The sequence below is a fragment of the Corvus kubaryi genome, unplaced genomic scaffold (genome assembly GCF_017639235.1).
Source record: "Corvus kubaryi isolate FWS band 111438036 unplaced genomic scaffold, C.kubaryi_AGA036_p1.0 36795, whole genome shotgun sequence".
Taxonomy (NCBI): Eukaryota; Metazoa; Chordata; class Aves; order Passeriformes; family Corvidae; genus Corvus; species Corvus kubaryi.
The window spans coordinates 3,374-16,148 of NW_024580953.1; the positions used below are offsets into that span (position 1 = coordinate 3,374).

The 12,775-nt window shown below is 59.8% G+C and overlaps 1 protein-coding gene across 2 annotated transcripts in view; it reads left to right on the forward strand.

Annotated features, from left to right (window-relative positions):
- The window catches only part of ZNF687 (zinc finger protein 687), a 13,748-nt gene extending 2,441 nt beyond the window's left edge, over window positions 1-11,307 (forward strand). The window contains exons 1-9 of one of the 2 annotated variants that reach the window (XM_042020121.1): window positions 69-394; window positions 2,553-4,703; window positions 5,443-5,621; window positions 6,109-6,285; window positions 6,924-7,086; window positions 7,460-7,756; window positions 7,978-8,090; window positions 8,468-8,609; window positions 8,965-11,307. In XM_042020121.1, coding sequence (XP_041876055.1) covers window positions 2,571-4,703; window positions 5,443-5,621; window positions 6,109-6,285; window positions 6,924-7,086; window positions 7,460-7,756; window positions 7,978-8,090; window positions 8,468-8,609; window positions 8,965-9,441 — 3,681 coding nt within the window. In that variant the 5' untranslated portion in view covers window positions 69-394; window positions 2,553-2,570 and the 3' untranslated portion in view covers window positions 9,442-11,307. Of the gene's footprint in view, window positions 1-68; window positions 395-2,552; window positions 4,704-5,442; window positions 5,622-6,108; window positions 6,286-6,923; window positions 7,087-7,459; window positions 7,757-7,977; window positions 8,091-8,467; window positions 8,610-8,964 lie in introns of those variants that run through there. The other variant, XM_042020120.1, reaches the window with a different exon arrangement.
- The last annotated feature ends 1,468 nt before the right edge of the window (window positions 11,308-12,775 follow it).

Here is a 12,775-nt window from a genome sequence, read left to right on the forward strand (position 1 = left end):
GGATGGGAGTTTGGGATCGGGATGGGAGTTTGGGATCAGGATGGGAGTTTGGGATCGGGATGGGAGTTTGGGATCAGGATGGGGAGCTTTGGGATCGGGATGGGAGTTTGGGATCGGTTTGGAAGCCGGGATTTGCCACCGGTGGATTTTTGGGATTTCCCCTCCCTGTTTTTCTGCTCGTGGCTCTCCTGCTTTTCCCGCTTCCTTTTCCATAGGAAATTGAGCCAGGAAAGGTTTTCCAAGCCCTGCTCCTGATCCCAAACAGCTCCCTTGGGATTTTCCAGGCCTGGATGTGTTCGTTCCCAAAAAAAGCTGTCTGTTCCCCTCAGGAAGGGATCCCAAACCCTGGGAAGGGATCCCAAACCTTTGGGATTCATGGGAAGAAGGGATTGGGGTGAGGAAATCCCAGATCCATCCTGGACATTCCCGTGGATTTGGATGTGAATGGGACAGGACAGTGAGAAATCCCTGGAGAACAATTCCCAGCTTTTCCAAAGGATTATTCCCTACCTGGCACCCCGTGGGGAGGATTTTCATGGGCTAAAAGGGCAGGAAAAAGGGGATTTGGGAAGGAAAAGGCACATTCCAGAGGGAAAATGAATGGAATTCCACCTGCTCGGGGTTTTCCAGGAGCCTCTGGATGTGGGGTGGGCCGGAGCAGTTTGGGATTGGGATTCTTCCCACAGAACCGGCGGCTTTTCCCCTCACATCCCGGGGGATTGGCTGGGAGGTTGCCCTTGGGAAGGGGGCTTGGAAAATCCTGGAAAAGGGGATTGGAAACCCCAGGAAAAGGGGATTGGGAACCCCGGTTGGGCTCCTTAAATCCCGTTGTTCTTCCTGGGGAAAACGAGCTTTGGAGCAGGGATCGCTTCCCAAATAACCCGGATTTGGGGCTGGAATTGGGGTTGGATCCGTGGCTCTCTCCCCTTTCTCCCGTTTTTCCAAGCTGGAAAACCATGGGATCAAACCCCTTTTCCCTCTCCCCCTCTGGAAAGGAGCTTTTTCCCTAAAAAACCAAACCCTTGGAGCTTCCAGGCCCGCTGGAAGTGCCGGAATTCCGGGGGTTAACAGGGAATTGTTGTCCCTGGGATGTGACGGATCCCGGGCTCAGCTCCAGGTCGGGAACAGGGCCTGGATTGAGCCGGGATGGGGCCGGAGCCGGGATGGGGCCGGATCCAGAGGCTTTCCCGGCTGCTCCGGGGCTGGGCTGGGCTGGGGATCTTTGGGATAAAAGGGGGATCTTTGGGATGGGAAGGGGATCCTGATGGAAACCAGGCAGGGACTGCTTTGGAGCACAGAACATCTCCTGGGAATCTTCCTCCTTTTCCCAGCGGGAATTCCCTTCTCCAGTCCCTCCCCTTCCCCCTTTTCCAGCCCTTTATTCCCAAACCAAATCCCTGCTGCTTTCCCAGCACAAATCCTTTTTTTTTTTTTTTTCCCCTTGGAGCTGCTTCCCCTTTGGATTTGGGGGAGATTCCAGAGCCAGGATCCAGGGGGGGCTCTGGAATGTGGCCCCGGAGCCGCTGATTCCTGGTGATCCCGTGGATCCCGAGCAGATCCCGAGCGGATCCCCTTGGCCTGACCTCCGGGGAGTTAAAAATAAACCCAGACTAAGCTCCGGCTTAAGCTCCCGGCGGGAAAACCTCCGGAGTTTTCCCATTCCTGAGCCCGGATCCGGTGGAAAAAGGGAGCAAAACCCCCCCGGGAGCAGCTCCGAGGGGGATCCCGATCCTGGTTTGTGCTGGGACAGGGAAAAGGTCGGGAATTCTCGCCTGCCCCAGGGGCAGGGTTTGACAGGAGCTGCAGTTCCTGGTTTTCCATCCCTTTTTTCCACATCCCGGATATCCCAGGCCTCTCATCCCACGGGATGGACTCCATCAAAACAACCCAGGAGACGTTCCCTGATCCCGATGGATCCGGGATCTCTGTCCACAAATTTGGGATTGGGGCCGGATCCAGTTCCATGGGACTGGTGGGAAACACCTGGATTTGGGTGGAAAAACCGGGAAAAGTGGAATTTCCTCTTCCCAGGGGTTGTTTTTCCAAAGCCTCTGGATTCTCCTTGTCCTCACCTCAAATCCCAAAATCCCCGTTTCCAGAATCTTCCCTAAAAGAGGGGATTTTGGGAATGGGAATAGAATGGGGAAGGGGAACGGAAAACGAATGGAATGGGATAGAAATAAAATGGAATGGGAATGGGATGGGATGGGATGGGAATGGGAATGGAAAACGAATGGAATGGGATAGAAATAAAATGGAATGGGAATGGGATGGGATGGGAATGGGAACGGAAAACGAATGGAATGGGATAGAAATAAAATGGAATGGGAATGGGATGGGGCGGGAATGGGATGGGATGGGATGGGATGGGATGGGATGGGATGGGATGGGATGGGGTGGGAATGGAATGGAATGAGAATAGGATTAGGATGGGAAGGGGTGGGAATGGGATGGGAATGGAAGGGAAGAGGCTGAGGAACTTGAGGATTTGCTGGGGTTCCGAGGGAGGGGAAGCCCCGAATTCCCAGAGCTCCTTTCCCGTTGCCCCCCAGCCCCCCCCGCTGCCAGCCATGGGGGACATGAAAACCCCGGATTTCGACGACCTCCTGGCCGCCTTCGACATCCCCGACATCGACGCCAACGAGGCCATCCACTCGCACCACGAGGAGCCCGAGCCCCACGGCAAAGCCCTCCCGGGGGAGCCGGGAGCCGCCGCCCCGGAGCACGTCCTGCCCCACCCCGACATCTCGGCCGTCAGCGTCATCGTCAAGAACACCGTGTGCCCGGAGCAGCTGGAAAACCTGGAATCCCGCGGCAAGGATGGACACGGGATGGCCCCGAGGCTCCTCCAGAACGGCTTCGGAGCCGCTGACGTTCCCAGATCCCCGAGTTCCCGCGGGGTGGAGGCGGCGTCCAACGGGGAGTGCTGGGGGAAGGAGAAGAACGCCAAAGCTTTGGATTTGTTCTCCCATTTCAGCCCCGATCCCAACGAGGACGGCGCCAATTTGATCGACAGGTCCCGGGAATGCAAAGCCAAGGAGAAATCCCTGGCTGTGCCCTCGCTGGCCCCGTCCCCCACCCCGTCCTTGGACTGCAAGGAGCCCTTGGGAGAAGCCGCAGAGAGCTTGGATCCGGCTTTTCCGCCGCCGTTCCGGGCGGGAGCGGCCGCCGACGGAGCCCATCCCATTCCCTGCATCAAAAAGGAGGAATCGGACTCGGAAGAGGCGACGCCGCGGAGCTCCAGTCCCAAGGGATTGGCTGTGAGCCTCGGGGACAGCCCCCTGGAGCACCTGAAATCCGTCACCGTCCGCTATTCCGCGGAGGATTCTCCCGTGGCCGCGTGGCCGGGATCGGATCCGGCGCTGGACGGGAGTGCCGGGAACGCGGCCGAGCTCAAACACTCCCCGGGGAGCCCTCGGGAATCCTTCTCCTCTCCGGGGATCCACATCCCCAGTTCTCCCAAACAGCTGGAGAGCCTCTCCTTGAAGGAGGAGCAGGAAATGCTGGACAGGTCCATGGGAAGCCCCCCGAGCGTTTCCAGTGGCGAGGAGGAGGAGGAGGAGGAGGAGGAGGAGGAGGAGGAGGAGGAGAGCACCAATTCCCCGTCCTCCAATTCCTCGCGGCCGCTCAAAGTCCGCATCAAGACCATCAAAACCTCCTGCGGCAGCATCACCAGGACGGTCACCAGGGTGTCCTCGGACTCGGAGCCGGCCTCCACCAAGCAGAATTCCCAGGAAAGCCTGGAGTGTCCCGGCGGGATCGCCGCGGAGGCAGCCAAGGACAAGACGGAGCTTCCCAGCCCTTTGAAAACGGCGGAAGGGCCGAAGATCGTCAGCGTGCAGCTGGGGAACGGCGCGAAGCTGAAGGGGACGGTGCTGCCCGTGGCCACCATCCAGAGCGCCAGCAGCGCCATGCTCATCGCCGCCAGCGTGGCCCAGCAGAAATCCGTGGTTCTCCCGGGAAAACCCGGAAAATCCGTGGCCAAGAACATCCTGAACTTGGTGCCGCAGCCCCTTCCCAAGGGGGACGGCCGGAGCAACGGGAGCGCGGCCGCCCAGAGCGCCAAGGCCAACGGCGGCGCGGCGCTGCCCAAAGCGGCGCTGAGCGTGGCCGGCACCGTCATCTCCCGCTCGCAGTCCAGCCTGGTGGAGGCCTTCAACAAAATCCTCAACAGCAAGAACCTGCTGCCCACCTACAAACCCAACCTGAGCCCCCCGGCCGAGGCCAGCCTGGCGCTGCCGCCCTTCGGCTACCGCTGCCTGGAGTGCGGCGACGCCTTCGCGCTGGAGAAGAGCCTGGCGCGGCACTACGACCGGCGCAGCATGCGCATCGAGGTCACCTGCAACCACTGCGCCAAGCGCCTGGTGTTCTTCAACAAGTGCAGCCTGCTGCTGCACGCCCGCGAGCACAAGGACAAGGGGCTGGTCATGCAGTGCTCGCACCTGGTCATGCGGCCCATCGCCCTGGAGCAGATGATCGGCCAGCCCGACATCACCCCCCTGGTGTCGCTGGCGTTCCCGGCGGGAAAGGTGGCGCAGGACGCCGGGAACGGCGCCCAGGAGCTGCCGGTGCTGCCGCTGGGCTCGGAGCAGAGCAGCTACAGCTGCTTCCGGTGCCTCGAGTGCAAGGAGCAGTGCAAGGACAAGGCCGGGCTGGCGGCGCATTTCCAGCAGGTCGGGGTGGCCACCAACAGCAGCAGCACGGTGAGGGCACCGGGCAGGGCTGGGAACGGGCTGGGAGAACGGGGAGGTGCTGGGAGAAGGTGGGAGATGGTGGGAAGGGGCTGGGAGAGGAGGGGAGAGCAGTGAGAGCATCCATCCATCCGTGGATCCATCCCACCCCGTCCCACCCCATCCCAGCTCCATCCCAGCTCCATCCCACACCACTCCATCCCAGCTCCATCCCATCCCACCCCATCCCACCCCATCCCATCCCATCCCATCCCATCCCATCCCATCCCATCCCATCCCACACCATCCAACCCCATCCCAGCTCCATCCCACACCACTCCATCCCAGCTCCACCCCATCCCAGCTCCACCCCATCCCAGCTCCACCCCATCCCATCCCACCCCATCCCATCCCATCCCATCCCATCCCATCCCACCCCATCCCATCCCACACCATCCAACCCCATCCCAGCTCCATCCCATCCCACCCCACCCCATCCCACCCCATCCCATCCCCTCCCACCCCATCCCATCCCACCCCATCCTATCCCATCCCTCCCTCCATCCACCACCCGCCTTCCCTGAGAGTTTTCCACGGAGGAGCTGCGGCCTCCTGGGCTGATCCAGGGCCACGTCCAAGAGGGACCGAGCGCATCCCGAGCCGCGTTATCCCGCCGGGATCAGCGGGACGGAGCCCGGACCCCCCCGAGGCGCCGCTGGGCCGCTCGGGGCCGGCGCTCCCGGCGTTCCGTGGGCGAATCCCGGTTTTGCAGGTGTGCTCGGCGTGCCCCATGATCCTGCCCAACCGCTGCAGCTTCGGCGCGCACCAGCGCATGCACCGCAGCCGCCCGCCCCACGTGTGCCCCGAGTGCGGCGGCAACTTCCTGCTGGCCAACTTCGAGGCGCACCTCAAGGACTCCTGCCTGCACTTCTCCCGCAGGGTGGGATACAGGTACGGAGCGCCGGGAATGCCGGGAGCGCCGGGAATTGCGGGGGAGGCGCTGCTGGAGGCGTTGTCCGTGGAAAGGTTCGGAAATGGATACGTTGGCCACGGAAGCATCCCATGGGTGTGGCCTTGGGAGTGCTGTGGGAATGATCCCAGAGGGCTTTTCCAGCCCAAACGATTCCCGGATTCCGGGATTGTAAAGGGAAACCCCTGGATGTGGCCTTGGGAGTGCTGGGGGAATGGTTGGATTTGGTGATCCTAGAGAGCTTTTCCAGCCTAAACAGGAACGGAGTGGGATCCTGATCCTTGCTGGAATTTTCCCAGACCTTTTTGGGATCCTGGTTTTTCTGCTGGGAATTTTCCCAGAGTCCAGAGTTTGTTTGGATCCCGGTGTTGGAATTTTCCCAGAACTTGCTGGGATCCTGGTCCCTGATAGGAATTTTCCAAGAATCCAACACTGATTTGGATCCTGATCCCTGCTGGAATTCCCCAGGTGTCCCAGCTGCTCCGTGGTGTTCGGCGGCGTCAATTCCATCAAATCCCACATCCAGAGTTCCCACTGCGAGGTTTTCCATAAATGCCCCATCTGCCCCATGGCTTTCAAGTCCGCCCCGAGCGCCCACGCCCACGTCTACACGCAGCACCCGGGCTTCAGCAACCAGCAGTCCAAGTGAGTATTCCCGGGGAAGGAATTCCCATGGATCGCCCCCAGGATCTGAGGGAACGGCCTCAGGCTCATCCCAGAGAGGCTGCGATGGGATTTTTGGGAATGCTTTGACGTGGCAAGCGTGGGGGGTGTTGGTGGTGGTGGTGGAGCTGGCTGGAAAATCTGGGAATGTGGTGCTTGGGAGTGGTGGGAGTGCTGATCCCAGAGGGCTTTTCCAGCCTGAGCGATTCCAGGATTGGGAGAGCTGGGAATGCAGCCTCAGACATTCCGTGGTGGGCAGGGCCTCCTCCGTGCGTGGGATGAGCTCAATCCCCACCTTCCCTTTCCCTCCTTTTCCCTCCCTTTCCCTCCTTTTCCCTCATTTCCTCTCTCCCTTTCCCCTCCCTTTTTTCTCCTTTTTTTCCATTTTTTCTCTCTTTTTTCCTTCCCTTCCCTTCCTTTTTCTTCCCTTTTTCCTTCTATGTTTTCCCTTCCCCCTTCCTTTTCTCTTCCTCTTCCCTACTTTTCCCCTCCCTTTTCCCTCTTTTTTGGCCCCCGTGTGGGCCGCGCTCCCTGCCCCCTTCCCTCCCCCCTCTTTTCCCATCCCTTTCCCATCCCTTCTCCCCCTTCCCGTGCCGAATCCCGGCGTTTCTGTTTCCCAGGATGATCTACAAGTGCGCCATGTGTGACACGGTGTTCACGCACAAGCCGCTGCTCTCGTCGCACTTCGACCAGCACCTGCTGCCGCAGCGCGTCAGCGTCTTCCGCTGCCCGCAGTGCCCGCTGCTCTTCGCCCAGAAGCGCACCATGCTCGAGCACCTCAAGGTCAGCCGGGATTCCGGCCGGGAATGATGGAATTCCAGCCAGGAGTGATGGAATTTCCACCCTGGGAGCGTCCCCGGGTGGGGAGTGCAGGGAAATGGGAGCCCCGGCCGGGGCTGGGTGGGGTTTGAGGCTGTTCCACCCCGAACCCTCCCGGGGCTCCCCGCGCTGGCTCAGAGGGGATTTTCGGGATAAATCCCAGATCCTGGCCCAGGTTATCCCATGGATTCCCCATCCCTGGAGCCACCTGGAACAGCGGGAATGTCCCTGCCCTTGGTCGGGCTGATCCCTCCCGTTCCCTGCTGACCCACAGCTGGACAGAATTCCCTCCTCCAGCAAAATTCCCACCCCCAAATCCCGCATTTTCCCTTCCCAGAACACCCACCAGCCCCAGAAATCCAAGGAAGACGCTTCCAAGAAATCCCCGGCGCTGCTGACGCCGAAGCCGGAGCCTCTGGAGACTCCGGTGTCCAAGATCTCCGAGGAATCCTCGTCCTCCACGGAGGAGGACGAGCCCCCGAGCTCCCCGGAGCTGCGGAAAACCAAACGGAGCCGATTCCAGCGGAAATCTGGGAATAAATCCAAGGGCAGCGGGTGGACGTGCGGCGTCTGCCACTCCTGGTTCCCCGAGCGCGACGAGTATGTGTCCCACATGAAGAAGGAGCACGGGAAGGTGAGGATTTGGGAATGGGAATTTCCTGGCATTCCCGGGAGAAAATCCATCAGGATTGAGATTCTTGGGATGATTCCCGCCTGGATGACTCCCAGGCGGGAGCGGGGATTTGAGGGAGAACCAAATTCCCACCTGGAGCTGGAGCGGGAATCGCGGCTCTTGGATCCTCCTGGATCCTCGTGGATCCCTCCCGGATCCCGGACACGGATTTTTCCCGGCAGTCCGTGAAGAAATTCCCGTGCCACCTGTGCGAGCGCTCCTTCTGCTCCGCCCCGAGCCTCCGCAGGCACGTCCGGGTCAACCACGAGGGCATCAAACGCGTCTATCCCTGCAGGTACCGGCGCTTTCCCGGGATTTCGGGGCTGGAAAACAGGGAGTTGGCGGGGCTTGGGGAAAAAAGTGGGGGGATGAAGCTGCAGGGGGTGGGGGTTGGGATATCTGGGAGTTGGGAGGGATTTGGGGAGGATTCCGGGGGCTTTGTCGATGCCTGGTTGGGGTTGGGGATTCCAGAGGCAGAATTCCTGGGAAAAGCAGGACTTGGAGGGTGGCTCATCCCTTCCTGCCGTGCCCCTGATTGGATCTCTGGGAACTGGGAGGGACTGGGAAGGATTGCAGGGTTTGATACGAGCCGGGATGGGCCGGGTTGGGGTTGGGGGTTCCAGAGGCAGAATTCCCGGGAAGAGCCGGCTGCTCCCTGGCCGTTTGCCGCAGGTACTGCACGGAGGGGAAGAGGACGTTCAGCAGCCGCCTGATCCTGGAGAAGCACATCCAGGTGCGGCACGGGATCAAAGTCACCGACCCCGCCAAGAGCCAGGAGGTCGTCATCGCCCGCCTCGGCTCCGGGCCCGCCCAGGTGGGGATGCCGTGGGATCCTCCGGCATTTCCCGGGATTTCCCGGGAATTTCGTCGGTTTGGGGTGGGGTTGGGGGTGTCTCATCCCAGAATTCCTGCTGGGAGCGGCCCCAGTTCCTGAGGGGTTGTCCAACCCCAACTCCCAGAGGCAGAACTCCCCCTTTTCCAGACGCTGCCAGCTACAAATTCCCTGGGATTTCCTGGGAATTTGGGGGGTTTGGGGCCGGATTGGAAACTCCTGATCCCGGAATTCCTGCTGGGAGCCGCCCCCAATTCCCAAGGCGTTTTCCACCCACAACTCCCATCCCCAACCTTAATCCAAAGCCCTGAAATTCCCAGCTTTCCCCTTCTCCCAGGGGTCCGGCCGCAAGCGGAAGCTCTCCTCGGACGACTCGTGCAGCGAGGAGCCCGACAGCACCACCCCCCCTTCCAAGAACCCCAAAGGCGGCGGGAAGGCCCCGTTCCGCTGCCGCAAGTGCGGATTCCTGGCGGGAAGCCGGGCGGAATTCCAAGCCCACATCCCGCAGCACCGCACGGACGGGAATTCCCAGCAGTGCCGGGAATGCGGCCTCTGCTTCACGTCCCAGATTTCCCTCAACCGCCACCGCTTCATCTCCCACAAAAAGAAGAAGGGAGCGGCCGATCCCGAGGATTCGGGAAGCGCTTCCCAAGGCGGCGGGAACGGGAATTCCGGAGCCGGCGCGGACGGATCCGAGGGAAAGTTGGAATGCAAAGTTTGCGGGAGAGGCTTCGAGAGCCAGCTCAGCCTCAAGACGCATTTCCGGACCCACGGGATGGCCTTCATCCGCGCCCGGCAGAGCGAGGAGAACTGAGATTCCCGGGAATTCGGGAATCCTGGAATTCCAGGATCGGCCCCGAGGAGAACTGAGCGTTCCTGGGAATCCTGGCACTTCCGGACCCACGGGATGGCCTTCAGCCGCGCCCGGCAGAGCGAGGAGAACTGAGATTGCCGGGAATCCTGGAATTCCTGGAATTCCGGGATCGGCCCCGAGGACAACTGAGTGTTCCCAGGAATTGCGGTGTTCCCAGATTCCCGGGATCCCCCCAGAACCAGCCCCGAGCGTGGGAATCTCGGCATTCCCAGAACTCCGGGGTGGCCTTCATCCGCGCCCGGCAGAGCGCCGAGGAGAACCGAGCGCTCCCAGGAATCTCCGCGTTCCCGGAATTCCAGGATCGGCCCCGCAGACAGCAGAGCGTTCCCGGGAACTTCAGCATTCCCAGAATTCCGGGATCAGCCCTGGGAATCTGCTCCGAGCTGGGAATTGGCGCCGTGTACATAAAACCTCCCCGAGCCCTTCCCGGTGTCCGAGGGAAAGATGGGATTGGGATTGGGATTGGGACTGGGATGGTCCCAGACCCTGCTGGGATTGGGGTCCAGGCTGGGAGGATCCCAAATCCGGCCGGGATTCCCCCGGGAATGTTGGATTTTGGGGGGATTTGGGATTCCCTGTCGCTGTTCTGGGACCCGCCGGGTGCTTCCCAGGAATTCCCGGAGCTGGACGGGACCAGGGAAGCTTTTCCAGCAAAATCCACCTTTTTTTTGGCTTTTCTTTGTTTTTCCTGGAATTCTTTTCCCGTTTGGGAATGTTTCTGGTGAGTTTTGTTGGGAAGAAGCCGATTCCAAACTCCTGGAATTTCTGGAGGTCCCTGGGCAGGAAACTCGGACACGCGGCCGGACATTCCCGAGGGAGCAGGAGGAGGAAAAGAGCAGGAAAAAAGCTGGAAAAGAGGAGCAAAAAAGGAGGAAAAAAGGAGATTTTTTCCTTTGGCAAAGGAGTAACGATCCCAGAAAAGCCAGGATTGGGAAGGGATCCCCCAAATCCCAGGCAGGACCCTTTTCCTGAAGGAAAAGCGGGAAAGCCGCTCCCAAATCCCAGACTGAGGGAGAGGTTTGGGGCCTTTTCCGGGCCTTTTCCAGCTGCTCCTCTCCCTCGGGACCAGGGACCTTTCCTGCTTCAAATCTCAAAAAACCCTCTGGAAAAGCCCCTTCGGACTCGTCCCTCCTGGAATTCCTGGAATTCCCTGTGAATAACTTCTCCCTTTCCCTGTACAGTTGTATCATACACTAAAATCCACAAATTCCAACAACTGCTGTGCTCATTTCGGGATTTGGTTCGGTTTTCCAAGGTTTTTTTCCCGTGTTTTTGCGTTTTTCTGGATGGAGGAGCTGCTTTGGGTTTGATTTCTTTCGTTTTTGGCTTTTTTCCCCCGTTTTTTTTACTTTTTCCAAGCAGGAATTTGGGGAATCCTCTCTCCCCTTTTCCCTGCAGGTGAATGGATGGGAAAAGGGTGGAAAAAAAACTGGGAAAAATCAGGTGGAATCAGCCATTCCCAAATCCCCCGGGCCGGGTGTAAATTCTGTTGGAAAATAGAGAAGAAATTAAAGTTTCTACGAGTTTTAGAGGGAAAAAAATTCCCAAAAAAACCTATGGAAAAATGGCTTTGGACCCTTCGGTTTTCCAGCATTTCAGTGCCTTGAGCTGGATTTGGGTTGGAGGGAGGGAGGGGATGGAATTTTGGGAATGTGTCCCTGGAATTTCGGGGCTGCATCCCTGGAATTTTGGGAATGTGTCCCCCCGGGATTCGGGGAATTGCTCCATGGAAAGCCGCGGGCGCTGGAGGCTCTCAGGAATTCTTTATTCTGTAGGAATTGACTCCATTAAACTCCAGTGGTTTCACCCCTGCTGTGCCCTGGCTTCGCTTTTCCCTGGATTTCGCTTTTCCCAGGAAAAGCTCCTGGGAGTGGGAAGGGGGAGGGGAGAAGGGGGGGTTGGGGTGGCTCCCACTTACCCCAAAGTTTGGTCCTGCCCCCCAAAAAGGGGCTTGGGAAGGGCCGGGGTCCCCTCCCTGTCCCCTCCCGCTGTCCCCACGCCCCCCCCCAGGGGTTTAAAATGGGAATTTGGGGGGTTTTTAATGCTAAAAATTAAAGGATGAAAAATTGGGGACACGGGGGGGTCCCGGGGACACTCCCAGTGCTGCCCCTGCCCGGCCGGGCCCGGGACGGGGAAATTCCAGGATTTGCCTTCCCTGGGAAGCTCCGGATCCTTCCTGATTCAGGATTTGGGATCGGGGCAAAGCCCCCCCGACCCCCCCCGTGTCCATCCCGATCCCGGCCCGACATTCCCGGCCGGAATTACCGGAGAAAGGCAGGGGGAGCAGCCCCAGCCCCGAATTCCTGGAACTGCAGGAACCCCACCGGGAATTCCCACCTGGAATTCCCCACCTGGCTGGAATCCCACTGGGAATCCCACCTGGAATCTCTCACCTGGAGGGAATCCCACCCAAATTCCCAGCTGGAATCTCACCTGGAATTCCCACCGGGCGTCCCCGGGTGCTCAGGAGGGCAGCAGGGACTGCGAGTGACCACGCGGGGCCGGGAATTCCAGCAATTCCAGGATTTGGGGATTCCCACCCTTCAGGAGACACCCACGGGCGGGGCCGGACCCTCCCCCTTCCCACCCCCCCCACTCCATTGGGATGGGCGCGAATTCCAGGGAATAATGCCATGAGGAAGGGGAGATCCCCCATCCCCATCCCCATTCCCACATGATCCACTCAGGAATTCCCCCGAAAGCGCTCGGCTTCTCCGCTCCTGCTTCTCCCGCTGCTTTTCCTGGCTTTTCTATGGAATTCTGTCCCATTCCTCCAGCAGAGCCTGGCCCAGGAAGCCGCCGAGCCTCCACCTCTCCCTCGGGCCCCGAGATCCGCGCAGGCTCCGAGGTTTGGGGGGCGTTTTTTGGGGGGGTGCCGCCGCGGGGGGGTGTGGAAAAATGGGGAATTTTCCTGGGAATTCTTTTTTTTTTTTTTTCTCCCCCGGGGAATTTTTTCTTCTTTTTTTTTTTTCCCGGAATCCTCTGGAATTCATTCACATGATGCCGTTGGTGAGGTACTGGAAGCCGTCGTAGAGTTTGGTGGTGATGGATCTCATGGAGCCGTCCACCATCTGCTCCACCAGCAGCTGCAGCTGCTCCTCCGTCAGGTTCATGTGGAAGCGCTCCTTGAGGTGCCGGATGGTGGAGGAGCCATGGAAGCACGGCAGCTGCGAGCCTGGAACAGCGGGAATCTGCCCTTGGAATGGGAATCGGGGCAGGGAATGGGGGCAGCTGCGAGCCTGGAACAGCGGGAATCTGCCCTTGGAATGGGAAT